Source organism: Delphinus delphis, chromosome 1 (assembly GCF_949987515.2).
Source record: "Delphinus delphis chromosome 1, mDelDel1.2, whole genome shotgun sequence".
Classification (NCBI taxonomy): Eukaryota; Metazoa; Chordata; class Mammalia; order Artiodactyla; family Delphinidae; genus Delphinus; species Delphinus delphis.
The window spans coordinates 64,406,141-64,429,950 of NC_082683.1; the positions used below are offsets into that span (position 1 = coordinate 64,406,141).

The 23,810-nt window shown below is 36.9% G+C and overlaps 1 protein-coding gene across 3 annotated transcripts in view; it reads right to left on the reverse strand.

Moving 5' to 3' along the window:
* The window catches only part of ERICH3 (glutamate rich 3), a 129,520-nt gene that overhangs the window by 57,455 nt on the left and 48,255 nt on the right, over positions 1-23,810 (reverse strand). For all 3 annotated transcript variants that reach the window (XM_060023835.1, XM_060023834.1, XM_060023836.1), the window contains 6 exons: positions 20,729-20,822; positions 18,148-18,273; positions 14,419-14,490; positions 12,682-12,810; positions 7,892-8,050; positions 3,333-3,551 (listed from right to left, as the gene is read on the reverse strand). In XM_060023835.1, the coding sequence (XP_059879818.1) occupies positions 3,333-3,551; positions 7,892-8,050; positions 12,682-12,810; positions 14,419-14,490; positions 18,148-18,222 (654 nt within the window). In that variant the 5' untranslated portion in view covers positions 18,223-18,273; positions 20,729-20,822. The remainder of the gene's footprint in view (positions 1-3,332; positions 3,552-7,891; positions 8,051-12,681; positions 12,811-14,418; positions 14,491-18,147; positions 18,274-20,728; positions 20,823-23,810) is intronic.

Here is a 23,810-nt window from a genome sequence, read left to right on the forward strand (position 1 = left end):
AGGCCAAAGTAATAAGAGATAAAGAGGATCATTTTTTAATAATAAAGAATATCTTCACCAGTAAGGTAAAGTATCCCAAATCTGAGAGCATATAACCAGGTATTCTCAACATTTACAAAGCAGAACTTGACTAATTACAAGAAGAAACTGACAAATCCACAACTACAGAGAATGAATTATCACTAGAACTCAGGAACTAAGAGACCAAGCAGATAAAAAAGAATGGTAAGGATGTAAAAATATGAATGACATAATTGGACATTTCTTACCTATTGAACATTTATAGAACTCTGCTCCCAACAATTAAAGAATCACATTTTTTTACAACGACTGAACATATCTTAGCCCACAAAGCAAGTCTCCACAAGTACCAAAGAATCAAAATCATGCAGAACAAGAATAAGATGCTTTCTAAATTACATTCAGTGAACTAAAAGGAGTTCTAGGATTTAAAATATGGCAGGAAAAGAAAAATGTCAATAGCTCACAGATATAGAGAACAGATTTGTGGTTGCCAAGGGGAAGGGGGGTGGGGGAGGGAAGGATTGGGAGTTTGGGATTAGCAGATGCGAACTATTATATATAGAATGGATAAACAACAAGGTCCTACTGTATAGCACAGGGAACTATATTCAGTATCCTGTGATAAACCATAATGGAAAAGAATATGAAAAAGAATATATATAGGTATAACTGAGTCACTTTGTTGTACAGCAGAAATTAAATAGAACATTGTAAATCAACTATACTTCAATAAAATTTTAAAAAAGAAAAAATAAAAATTTAAATGGAATGTGTGGAAGATAAAATTGAAGAAATCTCCCAGCAAGTAGAGCAAAAAGGCAAAGAAGTAGAAAATGGGAGGGAAAAGCTAAGAATATTAGAGCATCAGTCTAGTAGTCCCAACATTCTCAAAATAAGGATTCCAAAAAGAGAGAACAGAAGTTAAAAAAAAAAAAAAAAAAAAAAAGACCAAGTCAGACTGAAGCCCTGTGAACTCAAAAGCCAGACATGCCAAGGTCTGTCAGAGCCAGGATGCCTGCTGACACCTGCTGTGTTTCCAATCTGAAATAGAATGCCCAGGGGAAGCCAGCTCAGATGCTTATCCGTGCTTCACTTGTCATGACCACAGGGTGGAGAAGTTGCTGCTCTCTCCTCTGTGCCCAACTACAGAAGCCCATTTGCCTGATCATATTCCTCCTGGACGTCCAGTGTCTGGCCCACACGAGGACCTCATTAGATGCCTTGACTCTGGTGAGCCCCATTTTTCTAGGACACACTCATGACCTGACCTCTCTCACCTCCCCACAAGGGGCTCTTAAAACTGTCAAGGAAATAAACCTAGATAGTGACCCAAAGACTCTATTCAGTTTATTTTCTCCTAGATATATTATTCTTTCATTGCAATGCTAGGTTTGCGCTTATTTTGAAGTTTTATGCATACAAGTAATAGAACTCCAAAGAAAAGCAGGGACTCAGTTAACACATTTGTCAGAATAGTGGTTGCTCTGGGAAGGAGAAGAAGATGTGACAGGGCAGGAAACAGGGGGTTTATCGTATGACAAAAGTGTTCTACTTTGTTGGAAAGTAATGGCATATACACAGGTGTTTGATTGTTGTTTAACTTGAACATATAGATTTTACATATTCTTATGGTTTATATGAGATTTAAACATGTTTTATAAAGTATGACCAGGTAGAGTTCGCCCTAGTAATATATTCTAGCATCAGAAAATCGAATGCTGCCACCAAATGAGGATGATGAGGAAGTCACCATTTTTGCAAGTGGGGGCCACAGCCTTCAAGAGAGCATGTTTGTTGGCCTGGTAGAGAACAATGCCAGCATTCAAAGAATTCAAAGTAAGTTTTAGTGGATGTGGTAGATTCTATCATTGCCCCCAAATATTCACTGCATGTCTCTATGAGAGGATGATACTTCCACTCCATTGCTGTCAGGCTTTGGTAATGGAATTCAAGTGTAAGTGACATGTGTCACTCCTGAATGGAATCTTCAGAGCATTCCATGGCTCTGCTGTCCACAAGGCCAAATACCCCAGGACAGGGACTACTCATCTAGTCTGGGTCCCAGAATTGCCATTGACCAGCAACAGACAATAATGAGAAAAAGAAATTAAATGTAAGCTGAGTTGCCAGGGGTTGCTTGTTAGACTGAGCTACAGTAAACTACTCTTCAGAGAACTCTGCAGTAGGAAAGGAGAAAACAGAAGTCTCAGGCTACAGAATGTGAGGAAAGGACTTGGTTACTCTATGCCTGGGTATGTTGAGAGACACAGATGAATACTAGAGGAAGGAATAAAAATCCAAATAGGAGAGGAGAATGACAGACAGTGCAAAGTGCCATGGCAGTGGAAAAGGATAAGATCAAGGAACAGGGCAGAGGGTGGGCCTCGGAGATGGGGGGTACAGGCTCTCTCAGAGACCGTAACAAAGAAAGAATTAGTGAAAGGTGGATTGAAAGGAGGAAATTTGAGCAAGCACAAGGAAGACAGTCTCAACTTTTAGAGAAGGTTATTGGTGAGGCAAGTTATTGGTGAGGCAAGCTGCTGGGAGGGAGATGTGGACAATCGGTAAACAGAGCACTTGAACGAGGCTGGTTTTGGAAAGCCAACATGCCGTCAACATGCAATGTTGACACTTCGCTCCCTGATTCTCCATCAGGTGAAATGTTGACCCAGCCATCTGCTAATAACCACAAAAGTTACATATAATTGCTATTAGTTGTATACTTACACTCCAAAACTTAAGAGATCTTTTGCCTTCATACTAGCCTGTATCTGTATAAAGTATAACTGGCCTTAGGACCATTTTCTTTATCAGTATTTTAAGGAATGATTACAACAAGCTACAATATATTTTAAGAACACTGAAAGGAAAATATTTATGAATATTATACAGTAATTTGCCAAAATTATTAAAAGTGAGTGTTAATAATTATTTTGTATGGTACACTGTGTTTTTCTATATATTTAAGTCCCTGAATATTCACAAATTAAATGTTATAATACTTCCTGACATGTGATTGAATGGGCAAATTAAAGGAAATAAATGATTTGGAAATGGGTATAATACAAACTAAATTGGAATACAAGATTTACTTGATTTTTTCCTCAATTATGCTAAATTACTCAACTGAATTACTCAAATATTTGGTTTCAGATTCATTCAAGCTTACAATTACTACATTTATAAAATTATTATATTTCTTTATGCAAGTCATTTTGCATTCGATTTCCTTAGATTTCATCTAGAAATCTTATAGTACAATGTAATCGGTGCTAAATTAATAAAAGAAAATTTGATTCTATAATCACCCTGGTAAAGAGAGGTTCTAAGCCATTTGGAGCAGTGGTTGGACGAACTCTTCTCCTTCTCCATGTTTCAGGTCTATTTTCCCTTGTGATTTTTCCATTAGGGGGAGGAAGTGGAGGAGGAATAGGCATCATGTAATGGTTAATCTTTGGAAATCGATATCGATTCATTCCCTGTGAGTTGTCCATGGAGTTCCTGATCTTCATCATTGCCTTCTTGCCCTGTAATCACATTTCATGACATAAGAACAAGTGAAGTAGAAGTGGTGACCCAACATAACCCAAAATTAAAGACAAGACTGTATGATTGACATTGTGTGCAAACACAACTGATATCAATAGACAAACTTAAAACACTTCAATCTGTTGAAAAATGGCATTTTGTAGTACCCATAGCAAATTAAATTTTCATGGATTTCTAACCTTATTTAAGTATATGTTTTAAACCAAACATACAGTGATGGCATTTTTATAGTATTTTGGGGATTTTCCCTCAACAATCCATTAAATCTATGGGGACCCAGTACAATTAAACAATTTAAAATCAAGAAGTTCGAAGTGTTATACTTTGAGATAGGATTGGATAGTTCACTTAACGATAGGGTATTTGCACATTTTTTACACTGATTTCACCCACCCAGGTGTTATAACATTCCTTGGTAATATGGTTTCAAGGAACCAAAACCCCAGACTCTGACCCAAAGTCTCTATTCAGCTTATTTTCTCCTAGAAATTCAACTTGTGGGAATAAATTTCACCCAGATAACTACACAAGTACACTTATGTAAATGTGTATAAGGATACACACAGACACACACATGCACACACACATATGTCTAAAAAATTTAGCTGATCAGTTTGGGATTGACATGCCCATGCTGCTATATTTAAAATAAAATGCCTTTCCATGAAAAAAAGAAAAGAAAAAGAAAAAAAAGTTTAGTTGAACCACCAAGTCCATCAGTAGGAGGATATTTAACTAAATTTTGCTTTGTTCTGATAATAGATTCTCATCAGGCTTTAAAAAGAATAGTGTTAATCTATTTGTCCAGAGTCCTGACATAAAAAGGTCCATACAGTGTGATCTTACATTTCTTTTAAATAATTTATATGTGGATTTTGATAAAATCAGGGATGACTGGAAGACTCGGAACACAGGGTTGCCTTTGTGGATTTGAATCATTGTGGGGTGGTGAGGGCATATAAGTTTAGTCAACATGTATTACCTTAATGATTAAAAGCACCTAATGTATAAACAAAAACTTTATGTTTCAGGTATATTTGAGCCTCTGAACTTTCACATATTGATAATTTTTGTATATCTGAGGTAGTTTCCCAAACTTTAAAGTATCTTTAATCATTTTTATCCGTTTTTTACCAATTTATTTGGTATTGTTTTAAATTCATTTTCAGCCAATTTATTCTTTATTTTGAGATGCTTAAATTGTGAAAAGTTATTTTTACGAAAGGAACGTCATTCCCCAAACATTCTCATTGCTGAATAAACAAAAGCAGTTTAAAGAAAGGCATGTATACGCCATATTTTGATTGAAAACAACATTTATGTGAACAGAAAGGGATTTAAATAGATATTCACCAAGGGGTTTAGAATTGTTAGAATGCTTGACATTGCAGGTATTATTTATGCTCTCATTTTTCTTTTCTTACATTTTTCAATTTTTCTGTGATGGTGTGCATTGACATCGTAATAACAAATATAAATTAAAGAAGTGAAAACAAGATAATAAAACAATAAAATCAATGAATCCAAAACTTTTTGGGCCTGGGGGCTATCTTTTAATTTCTAAGTAGTTATCAATCAATGGCATACCTTATTTGGAAATGGTTTAGTAAATTTTAAAAATTAACCTTCTGCTCCTTACCTTGCTTTTTCTTAGCCCAAAGCATCTTGGACATCTTCCCATGCCAGTATAAATAATTTACCTTATTTTTTAATATACTTTAATATGCCATAACATTTTTAAACAATAAATTCTTAGGTGTCTTCCAAATGTTCACTATTGCAAATATTACAATACTAAATATTCCTGAATCTGTTTCTTTCCACATGCATGTGTGTTCCTAGGATAAATTTCAATATGCTAAAATGCTTGAGCATGTTCATTTAAAATGTTGATAGATATTCCCATATTGCCTTCAGAAATAGTTGTACCAATTTCTACTCCTATCAAGAGTGTATAAGAAACTCTCATTCTAAGGATAATCATTTTCAATCACACCATTAATTTTACTCAGTAGCATCTCAGCCAGTCTGTTTTGACCAAATTGCTTTTGCCTAAATCAAAGCTCCTCACCCCTGATACTTAGAAAATTCAACCTGCTTAAGTCTGTTGCACCTTCAAACAATTCCCCCAATGCATATATTTTACTCTTTTAGTGGGTGCTTACTACATACTCCGCAATCATGCAGACTATTATTCTTTAGGAATTTCTTGTCTGATTTTATATTAAGTAATTTTCATCATCAATGCCATTGAAAGAATTGCATGTCCTTCCTGGCAGTATATTTTGCCTATGTACATCACAGTATAAGCTGCAAAAAGTTAGAGAATTTTGTCTGCTTTGATGGTTGATATATCACCAATGCCTAGAGCAGGACCCGGTCCATAGTAAGTGCCCAATAAATTCCACTGGATGAAAAATGTAAGTTTAGCTAGTTGAAATTAACATGGAATTGATCTCAATCTTGTCGGCATGTGTAAGCTACCATTAAGTGCAATCCCTCACTCACTCACACCCCAAAAGTTGGAAATGGTAGACTAAAAGGCCCCGTGCAGATTTAATTAATAAATCTACCCAGTGGCTCAGAGCAGGTTTGGAAAATCACCTAAAAGAAAAATCGTTCGCTAGTCAGAAAAAATTAAATATTACCTGATTGACAGTGTTCACATATCTAACATAAAGATGGGTCCGATCGAGAAGAGTTAATAGATATAGGAACTTAGAAAAGAATAAAATCACCTTGGCAAATGTGGAAAGTGCCCATCTGAGTACTAACTAAGGGACAGGAAATCCATTGGGCTTTGAATATTTCCGGTCCTAAAGGCAAAGTTATCCCTGGAGGATATAGAGGGCTTTAGCCAAAGACCTTTGAGCTTTCTGGTACCTTTGCCAAGCCCATTCCTAAGAGGAGACAGATGCATCAAGCTAAGATGACCTGATGCCATTAACATTCCATTCTACCATATTCCCTCATTCTGATTCCATACTCACCAGGCAACCTTCTCATTGTGATCTGGCTTCCCATGTAGGTCTGCCTATAAGGGGAAAATGTACTGCTCCTACAAGCTTTGATTTAATTGTTATCTGATGAATTAATGGTCCCTAATTATGATTTGATTCCCTATTTTGATTTACTATAGTGAGGAAAAATGGGCTTGTCATGTGTTATTTTAGTTAGCTTGAGACAATCTCTCGGGATCTGACTATTCCTGGACACTAGCTTGAAATGGGAAATCTCTGGACATTTAAAGTGGAGACCAGATCCAAGAAAGTGTCAACCTAATTGGCTTATGACCCAATTAGTTCCCGCCTAGCTCTAAGCAGTCGTCCCAGACAAAATGCCACCACTTTTGGTTTAATTTCTCCTTCTTTCCAAGAAACTACTATTAAGTTAAGTAAGGTTTGTGAAAAATGCTTCACAAGGTGAAAAGCATATTAAATGGATTTAAATATTATTTATCATTTTAGGGCTATTTTTGTACTTTTAATGTGAAAAAACAACAATTTATCTGTCTGAATTAATTTCTTAGTGTCAAGGTCATCTGTCAGCTTTAGATAAAAATATCTTAATTTCATATGTCATATGTTTCCTAATAATTAATGGAGCTAAATTCACCCATTTGAGCATAATTACAATTGTACTCATAACACAGATTCTATCTTAAGCTGGCAAATGTTTCTTCTTGGTCTTAAAAATGCAAACAATACCTTCCCTAATTACTAAATGTCCCAATTATCCTTCCCTTTTAAGTAACTCATATTTTATGGCTACCATATCTCCTTCCTGTGCTCTATTAAAACAAGTGAAAATTACCTGAGATATAACCTTGAAAAGGAAGCATAGTCAAGCTTCTGTGTGTGATTAATTCAGGATTTTTTTAAAGATGGACATTCTTTTCCTTCTATATCCAACCTTCTCCAGAGTCAAACTTGAAGCAATTTCATACACTGATGGTAAAGTAAGTCGGCATGCAAATGCAAACCTATTCTTGGAAAGTTTCATTTTCTAGGTTTCATGCATTTAAAATTTGGAAGCAGTCAAAACTTGGTCTATTCTGATAGAAGTCATATCTAGCTATAAAAAGTTCCTCTTTGTTTTTCACACAACCTTTCAAATTCATGAGAGATCATCTTAAATTATTACAAATCTATTCCTTACTCTTTTGCCCCAAAACACAGAAATTATAGGCCTTCCAATTAAAGTAAGAAATAATTAAACAGACATACATGGCAAGTGCTTAATAAGTGCACAGTATATATTTCACTAAATAGATTAATTGAATCTAGCATCTTAAAGACTGTGAAGAAAAAGCATTTACCCCAATGGGAAATGGAGCTTCATTTTCCAGCAATGAGGGTTTTGATCTGGACCCCGAAGTTACCTTTGGAGCAGTTCCTACTGCAGGATTACTGGGAAGAGGTTGTAATCGAATTGGAGGCTGCATATTTCCTGGGGCAGTGTATGGTCGAGGGGCTGTCTAGACAATTAGGGAAAAAAATTCCATTTAAATTAGTATCTTGACATGTTTCCAGGACCAATCAATAGCTCAACAAATTGCCTAGACTAATTAATGGTGCCTTTTTACTGAACAGATTAACCTTTAATTATGTCCTTCCATTATACATACTCTTATGACCCACCGTATTTGTTAAAACATATGGTGTGGAAGTCCTCTACACACCTAACTGCCGCAATTGTAGAGTATTTTGGATAAAGGAGGTGTTCTCTGTTAGGTTCCTGTATTTTATTCACACTGTGAACTCGCTTACAATACCTAACTGATGCTGTACATTGAATGGCTTTGTTCAATTAAATGTTAAGTTGAATAATGTTCCTAATTTAGACATCTAAGGGCCTGTGATTAAAATGAACTCATTCCTGTTTAAATGTTTTCAACATCAACTCTAGTATGAGTCCTTTAGGTCTTAAGATTGGTGCTGAAGTAAAAGCAGACAATACAATTCAAAAAGAGGGAAGACAAATACTTACTTCTAATGCATTACCATTTATTCAACCTCTTCCTTGAAATACCAGGAAAACAAAACTGAAAAATTGTAACTGGCAACTTTGGAAAACACTGTCAAAATGGAGATGTTTTCCAGGCTGGATAGTTTCCATTTGCCCCTCTTCTCTGTCTCCTCTGTTCTGCTCTGGCTGCTGGGAGTTATTTCTTTATGGACTACGTCAACTAACCTCAGGATTCCAGTTGGATTTGGCCAATGAAAGACACTGGCAGGAGATCAAAAGACAGGAGGGAAGGAGACTGGGGTCTTAAAGCTCCTGGAACCTTCCCAACCAAGGTTATGATGGGCCAGCTGGGTCCCTCCAACAAAGTCCACAGCTCCTATCAGGAAGTCCTCTCCCAGAAGCTGCCAGCTGGTTCTGGTATCCAAGTCCTCTCTTTCCCCCTAAGCCTATGTGGTGTGGTTTCCCATTGTATTCACCCCAGCCTGCTTTACATCCCCAGCTGGTTTTCCTTAACCCCACCTGCATCTTTCTAAATAGTTTCTTTATTAAACCCTTCCTAATTACCCTATTTGTGTGAGCCATCTGTTTCCTGCTGAGACCCTGACGGATGCATTTTCTAATCAAGAATGTACTACAGAGAAAACCAAAAGTGCCGGTTCAGAGCATTAGATGTGTCTTTTGGAGCACTGACAGAACGTTGCAATAAAGATCAGCAATGTTTCAAAAATGGAAAAAACAAGATGTTTGGCCCAGTTGTTCTATTACAATAAAACAGTAGAAAACCTGTTAAGAATAATACATGCAAATTTGGATAAGAGGGTATGAGAACAACAGTATATAAATGATTAATGAATAAGATTTATTACATTGACTCATGGTGTAATGGTGACAACAAATATTCAACTCTGGAAAAGTGTTGTATAAATACATAAAAAATGGTGATAGGGCAACTCCCACCAACCAAAAGTTGGTCTTAGCGCCATCTTGACAAGCATGTTATATGTTGCCAAAACTCTGATTTTGTTAAGTTAACACTCATTGAATTCCAATTCTAGTCACTGTGAGATGAAAAAGTAATTTTTAACATCTAATGGCAACACGAGACAATTAGTTTCAAATGAACCACACAAATACTGCCAAAGAGACAATAACAACAAAATACCTGAAAACTGATAGAACTTAAAACTAAAAGTTATTTGGAATAAGCCAATGAGACTAGTAAAAATTAAAGTTTCACAAAAGTAATTACATTTTATCCAAATGAATGAGCAAAAGAAGAAAATGATAAGGAGAAAAGAGGAATGGTAAATTTGAACATCCAAGTAAGAAGAGCCAGTTGTGAGCCAGACATGGGAAGGGGAGCAAAGAGACTATTCCCCAATATCTGTTTTCCTTTCTTCATGTAATAGAATATTTATTAGGGAACATGCCTATCACAAATAAAGACTGTATTTCCCAGCGTCTCTTGAAACTCCATATAGATGTATGCCTCAGTTTGGGCCAGTAAGATGTGAGCAGAAGTGCTATATGAAACTTCCAGATCATGCCCTTAGAAAGAAGAAATGTGTCTTCACTTTCCCCTTATCCCCTTCTCTCTGGCTGAAAGAGCCACACGGTGATGTATATACCATCTTGGTATACGTGGATGAAGGCAACTCACTAAATTTGTCAGATCAATGACACAAAAGGAGTCTGAGCTTTTGATGCCTCATAGAGTAGAGATGGTGCAGGAGCTGAGACTCATGCGTGTGTGTTGAGGCGGGGAGCGCATCCTTACGTTAAAGTCGTCATTTTTGGTCTCCGCATACAAACCTAGACAAGAAGCCAAGTGGACTGACTAAAGCAGCGCTTGGTTTAAAGAAAAAAGACATAAGCCTCTATGAGCCAAAAGGTGAAAGGTCTTAAAACCCACAAAGAGAAATCAGACTAGAAGTTTTCTGAACAAAGGGATCAGATCATGCAAAAGAATTCTTTTGATCTCTGTAAAACAAATATGGCTTAAAACCCACTCCTGTCAAAAAATCCAACTGAACACAAAAACATTGAATGTAGGACTTGGAAAGCAGGTTACTCTAAACTAGAACATGATCTATTGGCTGCTGTGCGCTAGATGTTACTTCCCCACATTTGCATTCAGTTAGATGAATGTGGCAGTCAAATGTTTAACCGATTACATGTATCTCTAAAAACAAATCTGCGCCGTTCAACTAACAGCTGTGAACTACAAACTGTTGTAGTTCACATCAGGAGCCACCTTAAATTTGCTATATTTTAAACTGTTCGTAATATATTTTCTTGGAATATATATGGCACTGTAGCTTAACATTTTCAAAACTGTACCTGAATGTGAATTGAAATTGACTACCTGGTGATTACTCAGCTTAGCTGAGCATTTCTAATTCTTAGAAGATCTCTGGGGGTGAATTTTCCAAGCATGTACAAAATTAGTTGAATAACTTCCACAGTTTTAATGGCATGGTGCAGCTAAAAGCCTACATGCTATTTTGAAAGTTTAGGTGCAATTGGTGACCAAGTGAAGTAACTATTCACCGTATGCTCTCCTTATTCACTCAAGAAAATTTAAAGAGAAAAATGGATGGCAATATCCCAAAAGGATTATTATCTTTATTCCAATGGCACCTGGAGGTCAGGAATCCAATTCGGAGGATATGTAACCAAGTTAGGAAAACAAAAAAGAAGGACTTGAATTTCTGTAACATGGGAACTGCAATTCCAAGATCACAATAGGTATCCTCTATGAGGCAGCAGCACCGCAGGGGGTGATCAAGTGAAGAATCCTGGCTTACCAGATAGAAAGGCTGCTAAAGTGCTGGTGTCAGTGGTTCCTGTAATTTTTAAATTACTTTCTCACTCCTGCCACATTAACATCTCCTGGATGTATCATAAACTACTTATTGAGGCTGTTCAGCTGGAAAATTGAAAAGAAAGACTTTCAAGGGTTTTTCCTCCCTGAAACAGGTAGGAAGATAGAAAATGGCCCTTGTTTCTTTTGTTTCACCCAGGATAAGCTTTTGAGAGTCTAGTGAATTTGCCACCCAATAAAAGAATTATTTGTGTACATATACATTTAAATGAAGCCTGGAAATATGATAACAACAAAGGGAAGATGGTTGCTTTTCATAACTTGAGCTGTTCATCGAGAAATGTCAAAACATATTTACCTTTTGAAAATGTCAAAGCTTAACACTATATGTGATGAACCTACTTCAATAATCTGTGAAAGTGTTGCAATTCCTCTACAAATATTGTGGAATCCAAAAAAATGTTCATGCTAACAAGGAAATACATTAGGCCACACAAAGCCAGAATAAAGATGTCATCAAATCAATTCATTTAAAGCTGAAACCATCAACTGCCAGGAAATATTTTGCAAGTCTTTTCCTGTATCTATATTGTTTCAAGCTACCTTATGTTCCTTCAAGCAAATACCACTCCTAGGTTATAAATGAATCGAAGTGGAATGAAATGTCAGTGTGCGATTTCTTTAAACATAATTTCTGTACATTTAATTATTTTTATCTTAGACTGTGTGCATATACTTTTGATAAAAGAAGCTCAGATGTAAGTATCTGGCCCGACACGTTGTGCAGTACCATTGAATTTGTATGCATAAAGAAGCTTTAAGATAAGGTAAGAGTAGAGGAAACAGCAAGAAAAAAATCCAGAGGTCAGAAAATATAGAACATGCATGGAACAACCAATGGTTCAGTTGTGCTGCATTGTAGGGTGCTAAAGGGTAATCGTGGGGAAAAGTATTAGGATAGCCAAATTGATGTCATGTGGCTTGGGGTCTTAAATGTCAGGTGCAAGAGTCTGGGCTTTTCTATAGGTGACACAGCGCCAGTGAAGGTATTTGGGCATGTAAGTAACATAAGTAATCTGCACTTTAAGAAAACTAATCCAGCAGTAACAAAATGGATTTGACAGGGGTGATACTGAATGAAGGTGGGACAACCAGTAAAGACAGAGTTGAATGGATACAAGATTATGTTTTCACTCAGTAGGATTCCCAAGATGATACAACCATGTACCCAGAGAGCGTTCTTTCTGAGAGTAATACAAAATCATGAATTAATTAGTTGGCATGGTGCAGGTCAGAGTGTTATTAACGTGACTCACCAGTGTTACTGGACTGGAATGTCCTTCATCAACCAGAACACTATGGCCATGATTAGTCTTGGGGCCAACTGGGGGACGGGGAGACAGGATTGGCATGTTATTTCCTATAGTCCATCCTGCGTGCTCTCCCTAGAATAAGAAAGTGATTTAACAAACCGAAGCATAATTAGTAATCTAGGTTACTTTAGTGCCTGCCAGATAAGAGGTGTTATATGACTAGAGAAGTTCTTTCTCATTCTTTTCAAAAGTACTCCCTCTGAGGACCATCATGATAATCAGAAGATGTTTCCACAGCTGTACTGGGGACTTGGGTGTGGTAGTGAAAGGCAGGAAATTGAGTATGCTTTATCCAAAGAAATAGCTGTGCTCACAGTAACAGCTACAGATGCAGTGTATCCTTAGTTTCAGCAATAATATTTATTAATCTGCTTTAAGCAGATCATTACAAGAAGAACAATGTTCCTCACTACTCTGATCAGTAGAGACTACTAGAAAGTATTATTTTTCTGCCTTAAAAAATTTTTAAATAATGCCATAAGCAAAGGGTTATATATTACATATGGGGGACCTAAAATATAGGTCTTTCGCCAAGTGTAGCTATAGGTGAAAATGTTATGAATAAAAATCGTACAGAGGAAATGAAGTGTCTATCAGGAATTTCTGCCAGTGCTAAAATGTGCCCATGTATCTGGTTAGTATGTCTGGCAATCTGGACGAGAATGAATAGAACACTGTTTCAGGAACCATTCTCCAGTAACTATTTTTTCGATCAACATTTCGGCAGATAAATTATAGAATCTATCAGTCCTCAATATAGGACACTATTGGTAAAGTTGACTTAACCACAAATCTCTACATACCAACTTTTCTGATTTTGAAAAACTGACTTATTGTCTGTTATTTAACAACACTTTTGTAATAAGAGTATGTTTTGACTAAGATAAAATAGATTTGAGTCTATCAGGCAAGGGGAAAATTACTGTTTCCTATGGCGAGTTATTCCACAGAAGCTTTACGAATATTCATCAGTTTGTGAAATGTGTCTTAAGCCCCACATTTGTAATACCCTGAAAATGAAGAACAACACGTGGGTTTGAATGGCTCAAGAAATTGAGTAAAACTGCCAACCTGAACTGAAACCTTTCAAGCATGCCTAATTGAATCTCTCATCTCTTGATTTAAATTTACACATCTTCTAAGTTGACTACAAAGATGAACTATCAAATGCAAAGTAAAAAACAACGAATTTTAAAATGCCTTCACAAAATGTCTAAATCTTAAGCTTTTGTTTGCTAACGTAGATCTTTCCTACCATATATTTTCAAGGGTCACATTCACATGAAAATGTACCATTGGATAATTCTTAAAATGCCCCATTTTCCATCCCATTGGGAACATCACCATCTATTTTTATCTTTTATGACAAACAAATCTTTTGGCCTCTATCACAAATCAATCAAGAAAATACAAAAGCAAAATTTCAAACTTGAGAAGAACGGTTTCAAGTTTTTCTTACAATGACTTGTGCCTTATACAGTTTCTCTTGCACACCAGCTCCTATCTTGTCATGATCTTCTGCAATAATAGTGGCCAAGATTTAAGCCTGGTGGAACGATCATTTGACCTCAGTTATGAGTTACCCCAAAATAAAGTGCCCCCAAGCCACTTCAATAATAATACCATTGGCCTTCAAAATCATGAAATATTATGAAGTAAAAGAGTTATGTAGCTCCTTACCTTAAATCTCTGAATTCGCTCCTTCCTAGCTAATGTCTCCAGTTTCTTTTTAATTTCAAGCTGATGGTAACGCTAAGCACACAGGAAAGAGTGGAGGAAAGAATCATATCAATTGTAGCAAAGAAATTTTTAGAGGAAAATAATCCCACTATCTAACTGTATTCTCATTTACCCCTCTTGTCATTGAGATGGAGAAGAATCACCTGCATAAGTGTGCAAGTGGGAATACAAATTGGTACAACTCTTTGGAAAGCCAATTCCTAACATACATTAGGCAGTTAAAAGTGTTCCTACTCTGTAACCCATAACTTTCATTTCTAAACTTAAGGAGAAGTCTGAATAATAAAAAAAAAATGTTTTATGCACAAATATGTTGTCTGAAACGTTGTTTTTTTTTCCTTCAAAGCAAAAATTCAGGAGCAACATAAACTTTAAAGAGAATGGTTTAAGTTTTTGTTGCATCCACATAATGGAATAGAATATAATTATTAAAATAAGGTTCCTAAAGATTTGGGGGATTTTTTGTTTTGTTTTTTTTTAAAGCACTTTACTGAGGTATGATTGATATACAAAAAGTTGTACATATTTAATGTGTATTACTTGATGACTTTGGAGATAAGTATATACCTGTGAAACTCTCAACTACAATCTATGTCATAAACATATCCATCACATCTAAAGGTTTCCTCCCACCTTCTTTATTATTATTAGTTTGTGATAAGAACACTTAAGATCTATCCTCTTAGCAAAATTTTAAGTGTACGACACAGTACTGTTAACTATAGGCAATAGATCTATATAGTAGATCTCTAGGGCTTATTCATCTTGCATAACTGAAACTTTACCCCCGTTGAGCAATACCTCCTCATTTTCCTCTCCCCCAGGCCCTGGCAACCACCATTACACCCTCTACCTCTATGAGTTTGACTAGTTTACATTCCTCATGCAAGTTGGATGTGGAGAAAAGGGAAACCTTGTACATTGTTGTTGGGAATGTAAATTGGTGCATCCACTGTGGAAAACGGCATGGTGGTTCCTAAAAAAGTCAAAATTAGAACTACCCTATGATCCATCAATTGCACTCCTGGGTATATATTCAAGAATTGAAATATTCAACAATCTCATGTTCATTGCAGCAGTTTTCACAATAGCCAACACATGGAAGCAAGCTAAAGGTCCACCGACGGATGAATGGATAAAGAAGATGTGGTACATATATACAATGGGATATTATTCAGCCTTTAGATTTTGTTTAAAAAATGGAAAGTACATGTAATGCTGATAAAAGTAGGATGCAGAACTGCACAGAAACACAATTTTATTGGTCAAGCTCACATTACGTGCGTATCTGTGTGCTGGGAAAGTGCATCATCTCTTCTTGAACAATTCCAATTGCTAAGCAGTCTCATTTTACAAATGAAGAAACTGAAGCAGAGGGTCGTGAACTTGCCCCAGGTCATACATCTAGTCAGTGGTGGAACTGTAATTTGAATCTTGGTCTATCTGACACTAACTTCCTGTTTGGCTTTTTTTTTTTTTTTCCATAAAAACCCAGTAGTCATCTTATTGAACCATTCTGCAGCTTGAGACCCCCCTGGCTTCCAGGACACCACTCTATCAGGTTTTCCCACTGTTTGAAGGTTCTTATCTAGCCCATGTTGTTTTTCCCAATTTCCTGCAACGCACATACCACAAAGCTAGAAACCTCAGAGTGGCCCTGGGTGTCTTCTTCCCCGTTCCTCATCCAGGCAGTGTCGGTCTCTCTCCCTGTTCCAGATCCCTGTGGGCAGCGGCATTGCCCCAGTATGTCCACTACTGCTGTTAGCCCACACCCTCTGGCAACAGCTTCCTAGCTGACCTCCCACCTCCAATCTTTTCCAGCTCATTAATCCATCTTCCACATTTTTAGCAACATCATCTTTCTGAAACAGCTCTGCTCATTTATTTCACTCCGTGCTGAAAAATGTTTCATTGTTTCATCACCTACACTGCAAACCTAGCTGGGAATTGAAGGCCTCCAGAAACAGGGCCCCAACTTATTGGAGAGTGTCACTTCCTGCCAGTCTTTCAACCAACTCACAGTGTAGTCTGGCCTCAGTGAGCTTTCCTTTCCATCCACAATGTCCCCTCACACCTCTGTAACTTCACACCTGCTGTCTTCACTCTCTGGAATGCCTTGCTTATCTTTTCATGTCAAGTTTCATTGAGTCCTCCAGGTTCAGTTCAAAAAAGCAGGACCTCTGTTTAGCTTCCTCTGACTCTCACAGAGGCAAGTCATCATTCCCTTCTTTTCTGAGCTCAGTCTATTTGTTCCTCTCTTCTAGCATTTGATCACTTTCTACAGCATTTTTAAAAAAATTATATCTCACAGCTACATCACGTAGCCCCATACTGGTACATGGTAAGCTTGCAGTTAATGTTTATTGCATGAATGAATATGTGAATAGTAATACAACAACATTAGTAAACAGCATCAGCATAAACTAAATGTGAGACAAATGTAACAATTTAGAAATATTTTATTTTTAAATTATATTAATATATTATATAAAATTATATATTACACATTAACATTTATCTAAGCTATTTATTCCAAACTTTAAGAATACACAAAGACTCTTTAATAACAGCACATTTAACAGTTATGATGTGTGCATTACAGGAAATTTTGGAAAACGAAAGTTCAAGAATCAAGGCTAAGATAGAACTTGGTGATTAAGTTTGAAATTATGTATAATTAACTTTACGCTGTACTATTTTTTCAACATTAGTTGTAGGATTCCAACTAATACTTTTATAAAGAAGTGAATTTGGGAGCCATAAACAATGATTCTATGTAATTCATGCACATGACATAAATCACAACATGAATTCCTAAATGAACAAATCATATACATCCGAAGAGAGCACAACACTTGCTCAATTTAATAGTAGCATAATAATAAATATTTTGAGTGGCACTACACTTAGTATTGGTTTACTGATGATTCTACAGTTGGTCATAAATGTTTAGTGCACCCACAGGTTAATGGTTTTATGAGCCAAGTTTTCTGATTTACAGCTACTTGGTCAAGCCGAGAAGTGACATGCTTTTTCACAGACATTAAAACGGTATTGATGCTTGAAACTACAAGTTCCATGGAGCGAGGCTAAAATAATTTATCGAGTTAGCTAGATATCCTTCTAAAAATGCCATGTCAGACTGAAAAAACAGTTGTTGATACTTGGGTTGTGAATCTGTGCTGACCAACGTGGCCTAAAGTAGGAGGGACAGCAGATGTTTCAATGCCTGCTCCTTGAAATTTAGCATACGGCTGAGCTTCGGAGCCTTCAAAGAATAACAAATCCGAAATAATTCATGGCAGTGGAATTACTGATATTTAAACAGATGTCACTTTTTTTTTTAGCAAATGGAAATTGAGGTACAGATGGTGAGGGCTGGTATGTTTTAAAGTAGCCATTACGGATTAAAACTCTACATTTGTTAAATTAAATATCACAAAATATACAATGATGTCCATATTTTTCCCTAACTGAAATGAAGACATGCTTACTTCAGTGTCTTGTCTCCTCACTACCTAGAGAGATATAGAGTATTTCTCAGGTCACCTTGTTCCATTCCTTTTTAATGAATTATAGGAAGAATTCCCCTGCTTCTGGGTACAGAAAGTATTATTAATTATCATATTAATAAATATCAGTTGTAAAGAAAATAGTTAATACTTGTACCTCCATATCAAGAACCTTATGGAAAATAGCCTGGGCTAAGCACTCCCGGATATATTTTTGGTGATCCCTCTTCATGATATTTAGCTTGTATTCCTTTTCAGAAAGTATCCTCCCATTTCTTGTGATCTGTCATGAACAAATAAAACATATATAGAAATACAAAGCAGAAAATGTATTGTTAGTTCCCTAAGAGAGAGAGATGGACCGTCAGTTGATCAGACAGAGAAGGAAGCAGCGTCTTTTAAGGCTAATGAGGTGTAGTGCTATGGCTGATAAATTTTCACTTTTAATGAATGTTTCATAAGGAAAAAAAAAGAGAAAGACAGTCTCATATACCCATCATTATGAAAACACATACAGGTGGTGCACTTGACGTTTAAAACAAGGTTTTCATTAGAGTAACAATTTTCCCTTAATGGAACCCAGGTGTTCTTTTCATTTCTTTTTTTGAACACGTTGGGGAAGAAGGCGTGGGGTGCTACCTTGAAACGGTGAATAGGAGCAGTGATCACAGGACTGATGATCTCACAGGAAATACTTTGAAGGGCAAACCATGTAAGCTACAGAGGATCTCATCAATTTGTTTTTAAAATAATTGGTTTCATTACTTTGTTTTCACACTGCTTTTCTTCTTTCACTCTCTAGCCCAGAATGTAATTTAATTTGCTGTGATTCAGATTATACAGTACTGCAGATATAAAGTATTTCAGATTGGTTTCAAGTGACATTACTGCAAGTCCCAGGAGTGACAGTTTCTGAATTTTATTTACTTGTTTTTCTTTTATTCCTTCCTATGGGCATATGTGTTCTATTTTTCTACATCTTCCCTAAACTGAGGATGTTATCCTTCCTGGAATGTTCATCTTCCTTTTCACTTATTTAAACCCTGCTCTTCTTTCCATACCTAATTCAAGTCCACATATTTCTTAATTTTGATAACTAGTTTTTTAGTACTGTTGTTGCAACCTATTGGAGTATCGAGATCAGCTAGAGTTGTGCTACGAGTGATTGATTATTGATCATCTTTTTTATGAATGCATTTTCTAATGGAAGAAAGCTGTGTGGTTATAGAAAGTGTGCTTGGAATTACGAATAACTCAGTTATAGTCTTTGAAATGTGTTGTCCATGGGATATCATGTCATGACTATCCAACCAGGAAAAACTGTTGAGAACTTCCTGCACTGCCCCTCCCTTAGCAAGTAACTTGTCATTGATATTTCTCCTCTGGGAGTATCTAATTTCCCCAACTAGACTGGAAGCTCCTATAGGGCAGAAGTTCTTAAACTTGAGCCAGCATCTGAAGAATCACCAGGAAGACAAGTGGAAAAAGACTGATGGACCCCACCCCACAGTTTCTGACTCAACAGATCTGGGCTGGGGCTCTAGAATTTGCATGTTCTAACAAGTTCCCAGGCGATGCTGAACACTCCTGATTCAGAGACTGTATCTGAACTGCTCTAGAGAAAGGGCTGCGTCCTTCCTGTTTGAGTTGCCATGCACATAATCAGTGTTCAATAAGTGCTTGTTAATGACGTTGATAAGTAAATACAAAGTCCTTCCCATTTATATATGAAGCTCACAGACTTTTATCTGAAGAAGTAGTGTTAATGTTACCCACAACAATTACAACAACAATTTATTACACATCTCTAATTGCTACAACAATCTTGAGAGCGGGGGTATCATTATCTTTATTACCGTCCTTCAACTGAAGAAGTTGGAGCTGAGAAAGTTAAGTGTTTTCCTGAACATTCTGTCTTGTAAATGGCAGAGCCAGGTTTCAGCCAGGTGTGTCTGATAACAAAGCCCCAGGAGACAAAAAGCAGGCTCTCTGAGAACTACCCAGACAGAGTGCCAAGCACATAAACAACAATTAGAAACGCAATGCATATCCTTTCAACACCATGGCAACAATAGTTAAGGAAACCCACAGTGTTTTAAGAAAGTAAACAGCTAAAATTGTTAGTCACACTTTCTATAACCACACCCCTTACTTTGAATGGAAAACTACAGTGTTTTTTAAAGGTTTTACATTATAGACATTTAGAGAACTGGAAATTTTCTGGAAATGATAGTTTTGAAGCTAACGAAAGACACTAATGTATCAATAAACCATCACATGAAATGAAAGAGTTTTTAAAAATTTAAAGGAAAATTTTGAACTGTTCATGTCTTCCACACCATATCCTGTGATTATTAAAAACAATATTTTTTTTCTGAAGACAGTAAAGTCTTTTCTATCCTTACTCCTTAACAGTTCCTGATTTATACAATATGTTCAATAAATATGGGTTGAATAAATGAGTGGGTAAATAAACAAATGACATATGCTCTTGAAAACTCATAGGGATTTTCCTCAATAATTTATAAGTTGCCTTAGCAGCCATCATGACCTCTCTTCCTATCTTTTGAAACACAGCCTCAAATATATAAATCAGAGCTTTGGAAAGGAAGTAATTTTTCTAAAATGAGGGAAGGGAAAAGATGTCACTGATAAGCTCAAAGAGGAAACCAGAAAAGATAGGGAATTATTGGATTTAATGAAACAAGAGGGCAGGTAGAAATGAGACCAAATCTTACCAGCCCTGATCTCAAGAGATGCCGCCTTATCCTTGTATTGTTAAAATATCCAGCCAGGTGTTTATCCGTAAGACTATTATATGCTGCAAGTAATCTGGAACAGAAAAATGAAACCATTAAGGTTTTATGAAGTGTTGCTTGATAACCAAAGCAATTCTTGACTCTCACCCCCAAACTGTGCATAATCATTCATTCATCCAGCCAGCCAGTCATTTACGTATGTGTTTAAAAAACAAGTATTGAGCACCTACTGTTTTCTAGGTTTGATGATAAGGACTGAGAGACAGCCCTGATGCTGTTTTATCCCACAGACAAGTACGGAAATCAGACATGAACAATTAAGTTGGTTATGAAAAATCCAATAATAGAAACATGCAAAAAATCGTGGGGACACAGAGAAGGGGCCACCAACTCCAGTTGTCAAGAAAGCCTTCGTGGAGGAAGCCTGATGGAAAAGTAGGGGCTTCCTCAGAGGACCCTTCAACCTCTGGTTACACACCCTAAATTCTAGTCACTCAAACTTCCTTGCACTCCCTAAACATATTCTCTCCTGTCTTCAGGACACGATGTACAGTCCCACTACTGGGAAGTCCTTTCCCTCAGCAGATATTAGCTAATGGAGAACATCTGTGATGCACAAGCATCTCTTCTCCCAAGAAACATCCCCTGATACAAACTGGGTGTGCTGTGTTACCCTCCCCTCTGTTCCTCTAAGACCTTGAGTTCCATTACACATCCAGGATATGTTACTGCTTATTTCTTCGTCTACTCCTGTTGGTTTGCAAACTGGCACACACACACACAGAGGGCAAGGGAAGAGTGAAAAAAAAGGCAGCCACTCCAGATTGGTAAGTGGCAGGATTAATAAGCAAAGGAACTTCCTTAAGAGGCTTGTCTTGGGCAGCTGCAAGATGAGTTGCTCTCCGCACCTGCCCATCAGAATCTTAAAAGTTTATATAGAGGCCTTAACTGGGTTCAATCATGTACAAGGTCTCGATGACCTCCACAACATATTGCTCTCTTAAGTCTGCACCCTTGAAAATGGTCCCCACTGTGGGAATGGCGGGCAGAACGTATGCATTCCAAGGACAGGGGAGAGGGTAAGGAGCCTCTGATTGCCCAGGTCCGGCTTGAGGCGGTCACATCCTTTCAATGACCTCCTCCAATACCTCTGCTAGATTTGAAGGCCAGGATGGCGCATTATTCTCCGCATCCTTACTTATTTATTATGTACCTGAATAACGATGTGTTCGACACATGAAGATACAATTTTGTTTGGGACTTATTCTTACTGGTATAAATTTCAAACTAAGCTTCAGCTCAGCATTTAGAAGTGTTAACTTCCACATATATATACAGACAATTTCATTAATTCCACATCCAGAACCAAAAAAAAAAAGTTCATAGATTACTGCTGACTTTTACGGTCTTTCATTTAAAAGAGGACAAATTGGTTCCTTGGTTACATGGTCAATATAAGTCTATAAAACAAAGTTTGAAACTACTTTTTCTAAGTTTTAACCTATCCCTCATTAATTATTATCTTACGAAAGCAGGCACACATATACATATACATGTATGTATACATGTATGCATGCATGTGCATCCGTGTGTGTGTATATATATAAATATATATATACACACACATACACATATAAATGTGAGTGTGTGTATATAGAGAGACACAAAGAGACAGAGGGACAGAAAGAAAACACACAAGCCTAAACATGGTCCTAACATAAAGTTGTCCTAAAACAAATGCACACCCTATTACCCGCCACAAAGATTTATAATCTATACATTTCATGAGCAGCTGATCCCTAGCTTATTCTGAAACAAGAACAGGGACTCATAGAATCGAGTAAATATCATTAGCAACAATTTTATTTAGCTATTTGCACTGCCTTAATTACATGGAGATGGTATTGGTGACCTTTTCCTGTCTCTTTTCTCCTTAATGCCCATCTCAGGAAAGTTCCATGCTGTCAAATGGTACGGAAAGTTTAATTTTGTCCACAAAAGAGACTGAAAAGCAGTTACAAAGCCCAGAAGCCAAGGTGCCACATGAGAGTTGCAGACCCATGAACAGCTGCAGAAACCATTATTTCACTGGGTTTACGTAAAAAGACAACCTGAGAGCTTCAGTAATGCACATACAAAACCAGCCCCGGATAATGCTTTGAAACCATCTTTTAAATGAACCGTCTTGGTGTCCTATAGTTCATCAAAGGTTTCCTGTCTCCAAAAGGTCAACGTTGTATCCCTTACCCTTTCTGAATCTCAGAATACCTTTTCAGCAACTCATTTCAGAAAGGTGAGCAGGTGTCTCTCAGTCCTAACAATCATGATTCCACAGTTCACAGATTCTTAAGATAAATCATTAGACTGATATCATATATAGTCTTTTGTCTGTTTTTCAGGCTCACATTTTAAAAAATCAATAGTTTTGGAATAGCTATGAGTGCTAAAACCCTGATTAAATGTAGTAGGGTCAAAATGTTAAGATAACGTGGACCTCCACTTCCCTGTTGACTGTAAAATATCCCATTCTTTTAATTCAGACTTTGAAACACTTCTAATATTTAGGTCTTAATAACAAAGCTTAGCCAGCTTTGGCACTACCTCATTCTAATTCTGCTCTCTCAGGCTCCTATTGAATGAGTCTGTGTGTGTGATGCCCCTCCAGTCTTACTGACAAGTGGAATAGGTCCAGGCGAGTTGAAATCTTTGCACACAATGATTTTCTCACCTCTTCCTGTTTAGGAAAGAATGAAGGTCCCTGGTTGGGACGCCATTTTTAAAGCATCTTTTTCCATGACTATGAATAATAACCAGCTGGGTCTCCCCAGGCTCAGCCATTTCTTTTTCAGACAATGCCTTAATTTTTTAAACTGAAACTTTAGATAAATGAATTGTTTGCTAACAAGAAACTATACTAAATTATATACAGGTTTAGTAAAATGGTTATTATGGACTGAATATATGTTTCCCCCCAAAATTCATATGTTGAAACACTATCCCCCCATGTGATGGTATTAGGAGATGGGGCCTTCAGGAGGTGACTAGGTCATGAGGCTAGAGT